Here is a 13,320-nt window from a genome sequence, read left to right as displayed (position 1 = left end):
ATTTTGAAGAAATTAAAATGTAAACTACTGGAAGTTATTGTTTATTACAGTTGCCATGTTTGCTTAAACAAGAAGCATTAGATGTCAAATAATAGTGTTTGGAATTTTCAGAATCTTCTAGTTATATTCTTAGGGACTATCTTGAATTTTGTTGCTTTTTAATTTTATTTCACAAAGTTAAATGTACATCACCATAATAATACACAGTCAAATCTCAAAGACAATACAGGTTCAGTTCCAGACCATCACAGGAAAGCAAATTACGTGAATTTTTTGGTTTCACAGTACATATACAGGTTGTTTGCATTATACTGTAATGTATTAAGTGTCCAATAGTTTGGTCTGAAAAAACAGTATATGCCCTAATTTAAAAATACTATATTACTAAAAAATGCCAACCATCATCTGAACCTGCAGCAAATCTTGATACTAACACCAAAGATCATAGATCACCATAGCAACAAGTATCGTAATAATGAAAAAGTTTGAAATATTGTGAGAATTAAGAAAATGTGACACAGAGGCACAAAGTAAGCAAATGCTGTTCTGAAAATGGTGCCGACAGGCTTGATGCAGGGTTACCACACACACACACACACACAAATATATATATGTGTGTGTGTGTATATATATCTACAGGGTGTAATAAAAGACGAGATATGCCTGTATATAATGTTTTCTTATTTCAGTTCTCACATCAACTGTTGTGCTGCAGAAGATTCTTTTTTATAGAATCTTATGTTTTTATATATGTGTGTATATATTTTCAGTCAAGGCCTGGCCGACAACACTGTCATTGCTAAGGTGAATAAAGCCGTCTGGGACCTAGACCGTCCTCTGGAGGAAGATTGCACCTTGGAGCTGCTCAAGTTTGAGGATGAGGAAGCTCAAGCAGTAAGTTTTTATTCAGATTCACAGTCTTTTCCAGCTTATTATTTAAGCCAGCAAGTGGCTAAAGTTGGTTGATGTCTCATTGTCATATTTGAAGTCTTGATTTTGTCTTTCATGTAGGAAACAGAGTAAAAGTGCTTGTTTTATAAAATTAAGATGTGCAGAAGTGCACTTAATACAAATTTATTCTTACTCAAGATACTTCACTGAGGGAAAAGTGCTCGGAATTTTATTAGAAATTGATTAAGCAAGTAAAAATTGTTAACTACACTATTTGTCAACACTTAATCAAGATGTATCTATTTATTAAATTTGAAATGATTCAAATTTCTGTTCCTTTTGGACAATTGATTTTCATATCTTTCTTACTTTAAAATGCTGAAAGCACTATAAAAATCAGTCTGCATTTGACAGCAGAGTTTCCCCCTTATTTCTCCAGGGTGGAATACCATATAAGAAAAAATAAAATATTTTGTTTTAGTGACAGTGATTTGCTTAGATGCATCGACGGTTTCCAAATGTACTCTGGAGTCCTTAAGTTTTTTATGATAATTTAAATTTACTTATTACTTTTTATTTTGATTTCAAGGTCCATATGTTTGTTCTTGGTTTTAAATTGTATTATAGGCTCTAGTTGTGTGTTGTTTGAGGCCAATAAGAAAAAGGGGCTTCCATGGTAGCTCAGATGGTAAAAAATCCACCTGGAGTGTGGGAGACCTGGGTTGGATCCCTGGGTCAGGAACATCTAGAGAGGAGGGCATGGCAACCCACTCTGGTATTCTTGCCTGGGTAATCCCCATGGACAGAGGAGCCTGGTGAGCTATAGTCCATGGGGTCACAAAGAGTTGGACACGACTGAGCAACTAAACACAATAAGAAAAAAAGTAGGTATAACTCGTAAATGATGTTCCATAGCCAAGTAAAAGCCAGAGCATAGCCCGTGGGGTTGACTCAAAAGACCCTGGGCCACTGCAGTTAATAAGACAGTCATGTGGTGGGTACCTGTTGTTTTCAGGGAACAAAATCCATCCCATTTAATTAATGATGCTAATTTGTATTTTAATTAGTTTGAACAGATAATTTCTAAGATACAAATACAATTTAGTCATTAGAATCCTTTTAAATCCTTTTGGCTCTGAATAGAATCACATTGCAATCTGTAGATTTATAAATTTAGATCTTCTTGTCTTAAATTTACTCTATACTAAACTTTATATATCTTTCAAAACAAGCAATTAATTTACAGCTTGTACTCCCAGACTCAGACCACCGTACTTTTCTTTGGATTTTCAGGTGTATTGGCACTCAAGTGCTCACATAATGGGTGAAGCCATGGAAAGAGTCTATGGTGGGTGTCTGTGTTATGGACCACCAATAGAAAACGGATTCTATTACGACATGTACCTCGAAGAAGGGTAAGTTGTGTAACTGGATAAAGAAAAAATCTGAATTACTCTGGGTTCATACTTTATTTTTAAAGATTTGTCAATAAAGGAGAAATGATATAAAGCTTATTGCTTCACAGTTACCCAGTATTCCTACTGAGAAAACTTGAAGTGTTGTAGTAACTCATGAAGTAGTAAAGACTTTCTTGAGAGCTCTGTTCTAGATCAATGAAGGTGATTTAGATCATAGACCTAAACCATATGTCAGGAAATGAAATGAAGGTTGAACCTCTCCTTTCCTAGTGGAATGTGTGGGAATGGCCTTCATGAAGAGCAAGCTCAAAGTCACTGAAAATATAGAAATAGTTTATAAAAAAAAATGTCTAGTTTAAAAATTCTTAATATATGATGCAAGGGTCTAAAATTCTTAATATATGATGTCGGGGTCTAATCTTCTATATTAAAACCTTTGAAGTATTCTGAAGACATGTTCCCCCAAGCTGTGGTGTGAGTAGAATGGGATAGAAAGAGATTAATTCTATTTTATTCTTCAGGGGTGTGTCCAGCAATGATTTCTCTTCTTTGGAGACTTTATGTAAGAAAATCATTAAAGAAAAGCAAGCTTTCGAAAGATTAGAAGTTAAGAAGGAAACTTTACTGGAAATGTTTAAGGTAAACTGAACTGTCACATGGCCTCCACTTCTGTTTCACTCATTAACGTTACTTAAGGTACATTGGGTTTAGTGTACTAAGTCCATGACTATCCTGTTCTTTAGAAAAATTTAACAAATGTTTTTAAAACATGTATGACATTTATAGTCATAGAATGCTTAGACATACTTCAAATTGTATTTTAGCTACAGTATTTAAAAGTAAAAATTAAAGAGTGGTTATTTTTTAAAATAATTTTTTCTATTTTCAGTACAACAAGTTCAAATGCAGGATTTTGAATGAAAAAGTGAATACTCCAACTACCACAGTCTATAGGTGAGAATATCAAGTGTCGTTAAATACTACTATTGTATATGTCATTGTAAGTCTTTGTTAAAATTCCTTTTTTTTTAATCTTCAGATGTGGCCCCTTGATAGATCTCTGCCGGGGTCCTCATGTCAGACACACTGGCAAAATCAAGACTTTGAAAATACACAAAGTAAGCAGTATAACTTTGGGGGCTCTGTATAGACATACTTGTCCACTAAAGATGTGTGTTTATTTAAACTTGCATTCCCTTCTCTTTTCAGCCATGTTTCTCTTGCATATGTAAGGGTGGATTTTTTCCTTGGGCTGTCTGCTGACTGTGGGCACTGTGTGTCACTAGCCTTTTTCTTTTTTCTTTTTTTTTTTTAATTGAAATGCTCTCAAGCAGTGACTGAGAGACTCACCACCCATCACCAGAGCATATGGTGGTGGATTTTGGGTAGACTTACAAAATCACACAGTCAGGCTTTGAGACCGACTCACTGGAGGGTGCGTGCTTTTGCCTTCTGTTATGTCTAAGGTGATAATTACCCAAGTTCTTTTTTAACCAAACTAATCATGCCAGTAAGATTTTTGTTGTTGTTGGTTGGTTGGTTGATTTTCCATTTTTGCCCAATCTTCTTGTGAAAGAAAGGTGCCTCTAAAGTCAGTTTTGTTTGTGGAGTTGTGATGTCAGTGGGTATTGAGAACGGGGCAATTTTGAGAGGATTAAGCAACTAGCTTCGTTCTGTGGAATGAGTACAACCACTCTAGACAGACCTCAGCAACTGGGAGATGCTTATATACTACATGTTGGCTTTTTGTGCCATTTTTCTTGAAATAAGGGCTAAATATGAATTTGACCCATAATGTAACTGTGAGAAATAACATGTAACTCTTAAATGAGATATTAAGAATTTGAACATTATCTCATGGTTATTCCCTTTTTTCAGAATTCCTCCACCTACTGGGAAGGCAAGTCAGATATGGAGACTCTACAGAGAATTTACGGCATTTCCTTTCCAGATCCTAAGATGTTGAAAGAATGGGAGAAGTTCCAAGAGGAGGCTAAAAACCGAGATCATAGGAAAATTGGAAGGGTATGTTTAAAAAGAACAATGTGTGTAGACCAGATTGTCATTTGAAATATAATTGTATCAGGTAATGGGAATTTAATTCTGAAGAGGTGCTGTAGCTTCCAAGGACTTACTGTACTGTCCTGGAAAAGCTGTAAATTATTACTCATTGTCCACATTATCTTTCTAGAGTGTGTTCAGTACTGTGCAGAAATTGATTTTAACTACTCTTTTTATTGAGACCACATGTTAATGGCCTACATTTTTCTGTAAAAGAAGTATAACAGCATTTTGTAGAGCTGGAAGATGCTTTTGAAATTCCCTGTTCTCGCTGACTTACTTGAAAGACATGGAAACTTAAGTCCCAGAAACGTTTATCTGCTTGTTGCCCAAGATGACACAGAGCATCGCCAGTGGATTCTGTGGTGTCCTTTTCTTTATTCCTCTACCCCTGAATGTTTTCTAAACTGGAAGTTAAGTTTGGTAAAAAAAATATTCATTTCTACAAGTGTGTTCACTCTGTGCCGGGCATGATATATGTATAAACTTCCTTTTGCTTTTGTATACCCAGGACCAAGAACTCTACTTCTTCCATGAACTCAGCCCTGGGAGTTGCTTTTTCCTGCCCAAGGGAGCCTACATTTATAACACACTTATTGAATTCATCAGGGTAAGCTGTATTCATTCTTTTCTTCTATAGATTTAAGACATAAGTTGATTTTATTAGATAAGGTCTGCCAGAGGGAAAGATAACCTTGTGTTTGAGAAGAAACATTTTAAAGAATAAATGAAAATGTATGTATTAGGTCTCATAAAATGTATAAAAAATTCTTTCCTCCTAATATGTGATCTAGTCCATATAGTTGGGTATATATGCATGAGATAAGCTGGTGAGCTTGTAATGGGGCCCGTAACCCCTTATGTGGGAGATCTGTGGCTTTCTGACCGTTCATTTGTATTTTCTTTGAAAAACAAGTTAATCTTTACATTACTTTTTTCTTTGTAAACTGTGACAACCGTATATTTATAGAGAATAACACCACCAGTATCTCTGTACTCATCTCCTAATTAAAACATATCCAAATAGGGCTATATTTGCTTCAGGCTTTTTATTGAGGTAGAGTAATACATGGGCTTCCCTGGTGGCTCAGTGGTAAAGAATCCTCCTGCCAATGCAGAAGACATGGGTTTGATTCCTGGGTCAGGAAGATCCTCTGGAGAAGGAAAGGGCAACCTACTCCAGTATTCTGGCCTAGGAAATCCCATGGACAGAGCAGCCTGGCGGGCTATAGTCAGTGGGGTTAAAGAGTCACATACTACTTAGCAACTAAACAACAGAGTAATATATACATGGTAAGGGGGGAGGAACTGTCTTTTAAGAGTCCTTTCTGATCTACTTCCTTCCTTTCCTAGAAGAAACTATATATTATTTTAAAGTTAGCATGGATGGATCCTTTTTGTGCATGTTATTTTTACATCTGCCGTATAAATACGTATCTAAATTATGTGTTTGTGTGCTTCAAAGTTACATGCATGAAGCCTTGATGTGTATTAGTCTGCCCTGTGATTTTCACTTCAGATAAGTACACATCCAGTTCATTTTCACCTGTTCAGTATTAATCCATCGTCTAACTTCCACAGTGTGCCCTGTGCTTACTGGGCGCACTGACGTCATTTCCCTTTCTCCCGTGTGACCAGTTGTGCTGGAGTACCCTCCTCTTGTACATGTCAGGGGCTTCCTCTTGGGTGAATCCCTCCCAGCAGAGCTTTGCGATTTTAAGATGTGCATCTGGAACTTTACTAGATGGTAGACAATGGCTCGTGAAATTGTTCCTTGCACCTGATGTGTAAGCATGTATTCCCTACATGCATTGTGTCTGTTTCCTAACAGAGTGAATACAGGAAACGAGGATTCCAGGAGGTGGTCACCCCGAACATCTATAATAGCCGGCTCTGGGTGACCTCGGGCCACTGGGAGCACTACAGCGAGAACATGTTCTCCTTTGAAGTGGAAAAGGAGCTGTTTGCTCTGAAACCCATGAACTGCCCGGGACACTGGTATTCAGCAGTTTTGAGTTTCTCTCATAGATTTTCAGCAATCAGTCCTAGATGGTTTTTCTCCTTTGAAAGTATTTAAAAAGAAAACAATGATGTAATCAGAAGAGTATTTAAATGCATCGTAAGTGCAGTGGTGTAACATCTTCTGTGCCCAGCTAGATCCTCAGATCTGTAGACATTCAAGAGTGGCATTGGGGCAGCATCAGTGAACAGACAGGATACAGAACAGGGGAGACTTTTATTTATTTATTTTTTTAAGATACATGCATCAGAACCTCCTGCTGATGAATTGACATCCTTGGAAAATCCTCCTTGCCTTGAGGCAGTTCACTTTGTATCCTTGGAAGCTGGGTGAGGAGCAGCATAGGGCAGACCAGGGAGAGCTGTGGCTGGCTGCAGGTGGCCACGTCATAGCTCCTGGCACCGGTCCCAGCAACCAGGCCTCGAGGGCAGAGGGCGTGAAACGGAGGAGTCTCCACGTGGGCCCTGGCTTGTAAGTCAGGGAGCCAAGTTCAAGTTTATTCTTAGTCTTCCCAGGTTCTTCAAAGTTTCTGAAGCACTTTCAGACTAACGGGGAACTAAAGCACTTTGGGGAGCAGTAAGAAAGTCCAAGAGACGCTAGTGGAAGATCTCCCACCTGCCAGTGCAGGTAGATCTAAGAGACACAGGTTCAACCCCCAGATTAGGAAGATCTCCTGGAGAAGAGAATGGCAACCCACTCCAGGATTCTTGCCTGTTCCACAGACAGAAGAGGCTGGTGGGCTACCATCCATAGGGTAGCAAAGAGTTGGACATGTTGAAGTGACTTGCATAGCACAACAGCTTAAGTACAGACTTTCATTTCCACTGTTTCTATAGCTAAGATTTTCTTTACAATATGAGCCTTAAAGGCCATCCTCAAAGAGCACAAGGATAAGACTTCAGACTTAATGGAAATACATTTTTTATTCTAGCTTGGTCATGGATGGTTGTATTATAATTTATTTGCTGCTTTACTCATGCTAGTGCTTAGAAAAGCCCAGACTTTTGATGTGTGAACAGCTAGATCCAGTATTTGGCAGGCTTTCTTAGCAGTATCAGAGAAGCAGTTGTGTTCTTGTGAAATTAAATGTCAGTGGATTTTTCTTTGCCCTCTTCTTTAGCCTCATGTTTGACCATCGGCCAAGATCCTGGCGAGAGTTGCCTCTGCGAGTTGCTGATTTTGGGGTGCTTCATAGGAATGAGCTGTCAGGAGCACTCACAGGACTTACTCGGGTCCGAAGGTTCCAGCAAGATGATGCGCATATATTCTGTGCCATGGAGCAGGTATGAGATTCTGGGGTGAAACACTTGGAAAGACATGTCAAGAAGATTGAGGAAAATTAAATTACCACTGTTCCCCCCTCTTTTTTTTAAAGATTGAGGATGAAATAAAAGGTTGTTTGGATTTTCTGCGTACAGTATATAGCATATTTGGATTTTCTTTTAAACTGAACCTGTCTACTCGCCCAGAAAAATTCCTTGGAGATATTGAAGTATGGAATCAAGCTGAGAAAGTAAGTGGTGGTTTTCAGTGTGCTTCAATATTACTTGAGTGAAATTGGCATGCGCCATAATGTGAGAAAGCCAAGCTTCTTTAAATGGATAAAAGAGAAAGAAAATTGGAAATGGTTTCTAGGCTTGTGTAAGCCAGTTTTTTCCTCTGTGATTTTGTATTTTAGACATGGTTGAGTGTGTTTTTTCAGTCATCAAGCTGTAATCTTTAAAGGGGTTTGTGTATGAGTATGTCTAGGTGGACAAAATTGTAAAGCAAAGAATAGTAACCCATAAAGTAGTTAGAATATTTTTAGTCTCAAATTAGGATGGAAGAAGTTGCATTTGAACAAAAATTTAAATCATTTTGTTTTATCCTTAGCAACTTGAAAACAGTCTGAATGACTTTGGTGAAAAGTGGGAATTAAATCCCGGAGATGGAGCTTTCTATGGTCCAAAGGTCAGTACCAAAGTCTAATTGAGAATAATATGTCTTTTCTGTTCCGATGAAGAAGAGATTACTTTAAGGTTTTTAAAAATTCACCCCTAATAGAACCCAATCTTTGCATCTTAGATTGACATCCAGATTAAAGACGCTATTGGGCGGTACCACCAGTGTGCAACAATACAGTTGGATTTTCAGTTGCCCATTAGATTTAATCTTACTTTTGTAAGGTGAGTTTCTAAGTGTCTGCTCTGAATATTCTTCCATAAGGACATAAAGGAACATATATACAAAATACAGGAAAACAATTTTTTTTCTTTCTAGCCATGATGGTGATGATAAGAAAAAGCCAGTCATTATCCATAGAGCCATCTTGGGGTCAGTGGAAAGAATGATTGCTATCCTCACTGAAAACTACGGGGGCAAATGGTAATGTGCATCATTATTTCCGTGTGTTTTTGTCCAGATGATGTAAATTAACTGTCAGAAATGTCTGCTGTCCAGTTTAGTTCTATGATGGAAAGGGAGAATGATTCTAGTTGGTGACTTCTAATTAATGACAAGTGTTTACTAAAAAGTAAGGAATCACAGTCTAAACCCAAGTTTTTTAACTAGAAGAATGTTTGCAATTATTTTTAGCAGTTGATTGGTTCGAATGTTATATAAATGCTTTCTAATGAGTTATTCATCAGTAAGAAGATTATTGTTTTGATTGCTTTCTAAGTAACTTTGGGAACTTATAAAACTTTGTTTTTTGTTTGAGTAAACAAAAGTAGGCTTTCAGCAGTACCTTGTTCAGTGTTGCTGATCATAATAAATAAGCATTTTGGACCCTTTAGAAGCCAAGTTTTTGGGGTTTTTTTTTTGGATTGAAAGTACAGAGTCCAAACCAATTAACATTTTTGTGTCTCATTTCTAGAAACGTTTGTTTCTGCTAGCAAGATAATAAGCACGCTACTTGCATTTTATTTTCTCAGCACCTTTGTCTGGGCCCCATTTTGGGAAGGCAGTTGAAAACAGGAAATGGTTATGAAACACCCATTTTGTACAGCCTGTGTCATTACATTGCAGTCACTTCAGTTTTCTTTGTAATTTGATTAGTTCAGACATTTTAAGTTAGGGATGTCATACGTATAAATGAAATAAGCTAATTTCTTTTCAGTTATATTTCACAAAATCAAAACAAACATGGGCAGTATTCTCTGCACAATCTCGAGAATAGGAAGGTCCTCAGCTGATGCTTTACCAAACCTGTAGTAGGTGGGGAACAGCCCACAATTGGGGTGGAATTTGGTACTCACCAAATTCAGCCTAATTTGGTACTTGAAATGAAAGTCGCTCAGTTGCGTCTGACTCTTTGTGACCCCATGGACTATACAATCCATGGAATTCTCCAGGCCAGAATACTGGAGTGCTAGCCTTTCCCTTCTCCAGGATCTTCCCAACCCAGGGATCGAATCTTCCCGCATTACAGGTGTATTCTTTACCAGCTGAGCCAAGAGGGAAGCAATTTGGGGCTTACTCCAGCCTAACTGTAGCAATTACACCCTTAATTGTAGCAAAATAACTTGAAAATAGAGGCGGGACCAGGAGCAGCACTGGCTTGAGTCTGCAGCGGGTGGGGATTGGGTGCCTGAAATCCCTGAAAGGAGAACTGCAGATGGGCTCACCTTTTTATAAGCAGGGAAAACACACTCACTTTTACCAAGTACCATCACCACTTACTAACTGTTTCTATTTGTTGAGTCCTGCAAAATGGATCTTGAATAAACTGAAGGCACAGTCTCTGTCCCTACATGAAGAATGAATAATACAGTAACACTTGAATAAAATAACCTTTGGGGTAAAATAACTTGAATCATTAAGTGCTCTTCTTTGTCGGTGTGTTAAGCCCTCCAGCCGTAGGTGCATGGTATTTTCTGTTAGCTGCTGTGTTGAATTATGGGGCGTGGTCCCAGCTCTCTAGTTGCTTTGCTCTCTCTGCTTAGCAAGACAAGTCTTAATTACAGATTTTCCCTTTTTTCTGCTCCTGAATCATCCTTCAGTCCTTATTGGACATTGAAAAAAAGCCAGGTTTTTGGAAGTGGTCCTTGCATGTTTCAGGAAAAGGTACTGAATAGTAGACTAAGAAGTGTGCTATCCTTGTTGAAGAAAGTTCCCAAATTCACATTACATATTTTTTTTTTCTTCTAAAGGCCCTTCTGGCTGTCCCCTCGTCAGGTAATGGTAGTTCCAGTGGGACCAACATGTGATGAATATGCCCAAAAGGTAATCCTTAAGTATGACTTTCTTTAAATTTAATAGCTGTTGTTCAACTTTTCAGATCTCATAAATTATATCTATGCTTTGTAAGTCAAACTGCTGTGATATAGAGAAGTGTTTACATTTCAGTCTTTGGTAAGCCTAAGTAGATCATATTACCTCTTTAATGTTTTTTTATGTGGTTCTGTGGTGAGTAGACTTAATTTGGAAAGTTTTACACACACTTGATGTTTTAGTTTTTAATATTAGCAAGTAGTGTGACATATAAATTCAAATGCATAATGTAGTGTAAACTGTTCTTTGACTCAGAGTAATTTTGGTTTGTTTCTAAAGCACATTTCTTTAATTTGAAACTTTTTTTCAAATTGATGGTATGACAGCAATCTTTGCCCTCCCTACCGAAAAGCCACCTTACTAACAGATGTATGAATATCCATTCATACCTCACACCTTAAAGAGTAGAACAGTCTATTCTGTTATACAGCAACAATTCCATGCTAAGGAATCTCAAATTATGAAAAGTTGAATTATTAATAAAAAGCATTGTTTCATAATTGCAAGCTGAAAGTAATAAATTGGCTAGACAAAAAATCTATATATCAATGAATAACATTGTAACATCAAAACCACCATGTTGGATTTCCCTGGCAGTCCAGTGGTTAAGCCTCCACGCTTCCACTGAAGGGAGCACGGGTTCAGTCCTTGGTTGGGGCGCTAAGATCACAGACCACAGTGTGCAGCTGAAAAAAAAACCCAGCCTGTGTTTGGATCAGAATAAATTGCACTTGAGTCTCAGCTGCCTTTTAATAAAGGAACATTAAAAAAAACCAACTGATACGCAGACTATTCAAGATATACTGTATTCCTATCACCTCACACAGTCGTTTTAATCAGTTATGCTTTCCATGGTTAATGGATTTTACTTTATTGTATATGCATGTATTTTCACAGTAGAAAAAAGGTCAGTTTTAGTTAACTCACTTTTCAACTATAACACTAACTTTCTCCATGTGGGGATGGAGTGGCATGTAAAATTATGTAGGGGGTGGATTTTTGATTATACTGAGTTGTGGGGGGAGGACACTGCTATTAATCCTTAATGACTAGAGACCAGAGATGTTAAATAGCCTGCAGTTACCAGGCTTCTTACCCAGTGGCAGAATAACTCAACTAACATGTGCACAGGGCTCGTGTTAAGAAAAAAAGCACTGGTGCTTTATACTTTAAAATAGGTTACAGTTGAGAGTGTAGTCTTATCCTGGCACTGTAATAAACTAACTAAGAACCTTTCTGAAATTTGTATACTTCAAAATCCCAGGAGGTTCATTGGTGAATGATCACTAAAGCATAACAACCTATTAGTGAGATAAAAATGGCCCATTCAGATCATTCTGTCTTATTGAATGGTAATTGGTTGTCAGATAGATGGAAAATTTAACCTGGTTTATTTAATTCATAGTTTATCTCTCAAACAATATATCGTTTTGTAGTTCCACATCACGATAATATATACTTCAGTATATTTATTAACATTCCTTTTTAATGTTTGTGTAATTGTTCAAATTGTTAAATAAAATTATTTAAGATCAAAATATAATTCTCCTTGAGATCTGAAGAATTCTCTATGTTTAAATAGGTACGGCAACAATTCCACAATGCTAAATTCATGGTGGACATTGATCTGGATCCAGGCTGTACATTAAACAAGAAGATCAGAAATGCACAGTTGGCACAATATAACTTCATCCTAGGTAAGAAAGGAGACTTACCAAAGACAGCCTGCCAAAACTTAGGAAAACTTTAAACCTGGAGATGTAGGCTTAAGGGAACTGTGATCGTCAGTAGTCTTTCCATTCCTGATCTCAAACTGTATGTTTGTTCTGTTGATATAACAAAGGAACATTTGGGTTTGGAAACTTGAAAGATTCAAGTAATCTTGAAAGGTTTGTCTAAAAATCTTCTCCCCTTCACCTCCTGCTTTTCGTCTGGTGACTTTTTAATAAGTTGGCTGGATTAAGTGACTTGGTAATAAGCACAGCAGTTCTAGTCATTGCAGAATGGTGGGTTGGGTTTGGTTTTTTCATGAGTAGATTTGGTCACCTGTACATTTTAATGAATCAGAAGCTACAGGGTGGATTTCTGTTTGAATATGCAGTAGGAGTCTTTTCACCTAACAAAAGTTTTGTGGGTTTTGGTTTAGTTGTTGGTGAAAAAGAGAAAACCAGCGGCACCGTCAATATCCGTACCAGAGACAATAAGGTGCACGGAGAGCGCACCATCTCGGAAACCATCGAGCGGCTCCAGCAGCTCAAGCACTCCCGCAGCAAACAGGCAGAAGAAGAATTCTAAGGAAGAACTTTGCCCAGCTTGGCTCAGTAGAAAAGGGTGAACGTGTTTGCCTACCGTGAACTTTGTATGATGGAAAATATCAGCTTATACTAACCTTAGAATAATTTGGCAGAGCCTTTGGAGATTACTGCAGATCAATGTTTTTTAATTTAGACTTTAGACTATACATATTTGAAGAAGGTAATTAAAAGTGACACATTAACATGATTTGATTCATTAAATTTCTGAACACTGGATAAAAGCATGAGGAATGTGCTAATGTAATGTGGAAGAATGTTTTTATAAATGTAATACAGCTAAAATGTTAAGTTTTTTCAGATTTGATCAATGGAAAAGATTAGAATTGGATTATGATTTAAAAATAAAAATTTCTGTTCACATTAA

The 13,320-nt window shown here is 37.4% G+C and overlaps 1 protein-coding gene across 2 annotated transcripts in view; it reads left to right on the top strand.

Moving 5' to 3' along the window:
* TARS1 (threonyl-tRNA synthetase 1) overlaps positions 1-13,320 on the top strand; it is a 23,445-nt gene extending 10,125 nt beyond the window's left edge. Inside the window, exons 5-20 of one of the 2 annotated variants that reach the window (XM_059878694.1) lie at positions 771-894; positions 2,185-2,306; positions 2,831-2,948; positions 3,199-3,263; positions 3,349-3,427; positions 4,188-4,334; positions 4,882-4,980; positions 6,202-6,368; positions 7,511-7,673; positions 7,766-7,903; positions 8,263-8,340; positions 8,455-8,555; positions 8,650-8,754; positions 10,521-10,593; positions 12,224-12,338; positions 12,788-13,320. In XM_059878694.1, coding sequence (XP_059734677.1) covers positions 771-894; positions 2,185-2,306; positions 2,831-2,948; positions 3,199-3,263; positions 3,349-3,427; positions 4,188-4,334; positions 4,882-4,980; positions 6,202-6,368; positions 7,511-7,673; positions 7,766-7,903; positions 8,263-8,340; positions 8,455-8,555; positions 8,650-8,754; positions 10,521-10,593; positions 12,224-12,338; positions 12,788-12,936 — 1,843 coding nt within the window. In that variant the 3' untranslated portion in view covers positions 12,937-13,320. The remainder of the gene's footprint in view (positions 1-770; positions 895-2,184; positions 2,307-2,830; positions 2,949-3,198; positions 3,264-3,348; positions 3,428-4,187; positions 4,335-4,881; positions 4,981-6,201; positions 6,369-7,510; positions 7,674-7,765; positions 7,904-8,262; positions 8,341-8,454; positions 8,556-8,649; positions 8,755-10,520; positions 10,594-12,223; positions 12,339-12,787) is intronic. The other variant, NM_001034370.2, reaches the window with a different exon arrangement.

The sequence above is a fragment of the Bos taurus genome, chromosome 20 (genome assembly GCF_002263795.3).
Source record: "Bos taurus isolate L1 Dominette 01449 registration number 42190680 breed Hereford chromosome 20, ARS-UCD2.0, whole genome shotgun sequence".
Classification (NCBI taxonomy): Eukaryota; Metazoa; Chordata; class Mammalia; order Artiodactyla; family Bovidae; genus Bos; species Bos taurus.
This window is presented reverse-complemented; position numbering and strand designations above follow the sequence as displayed.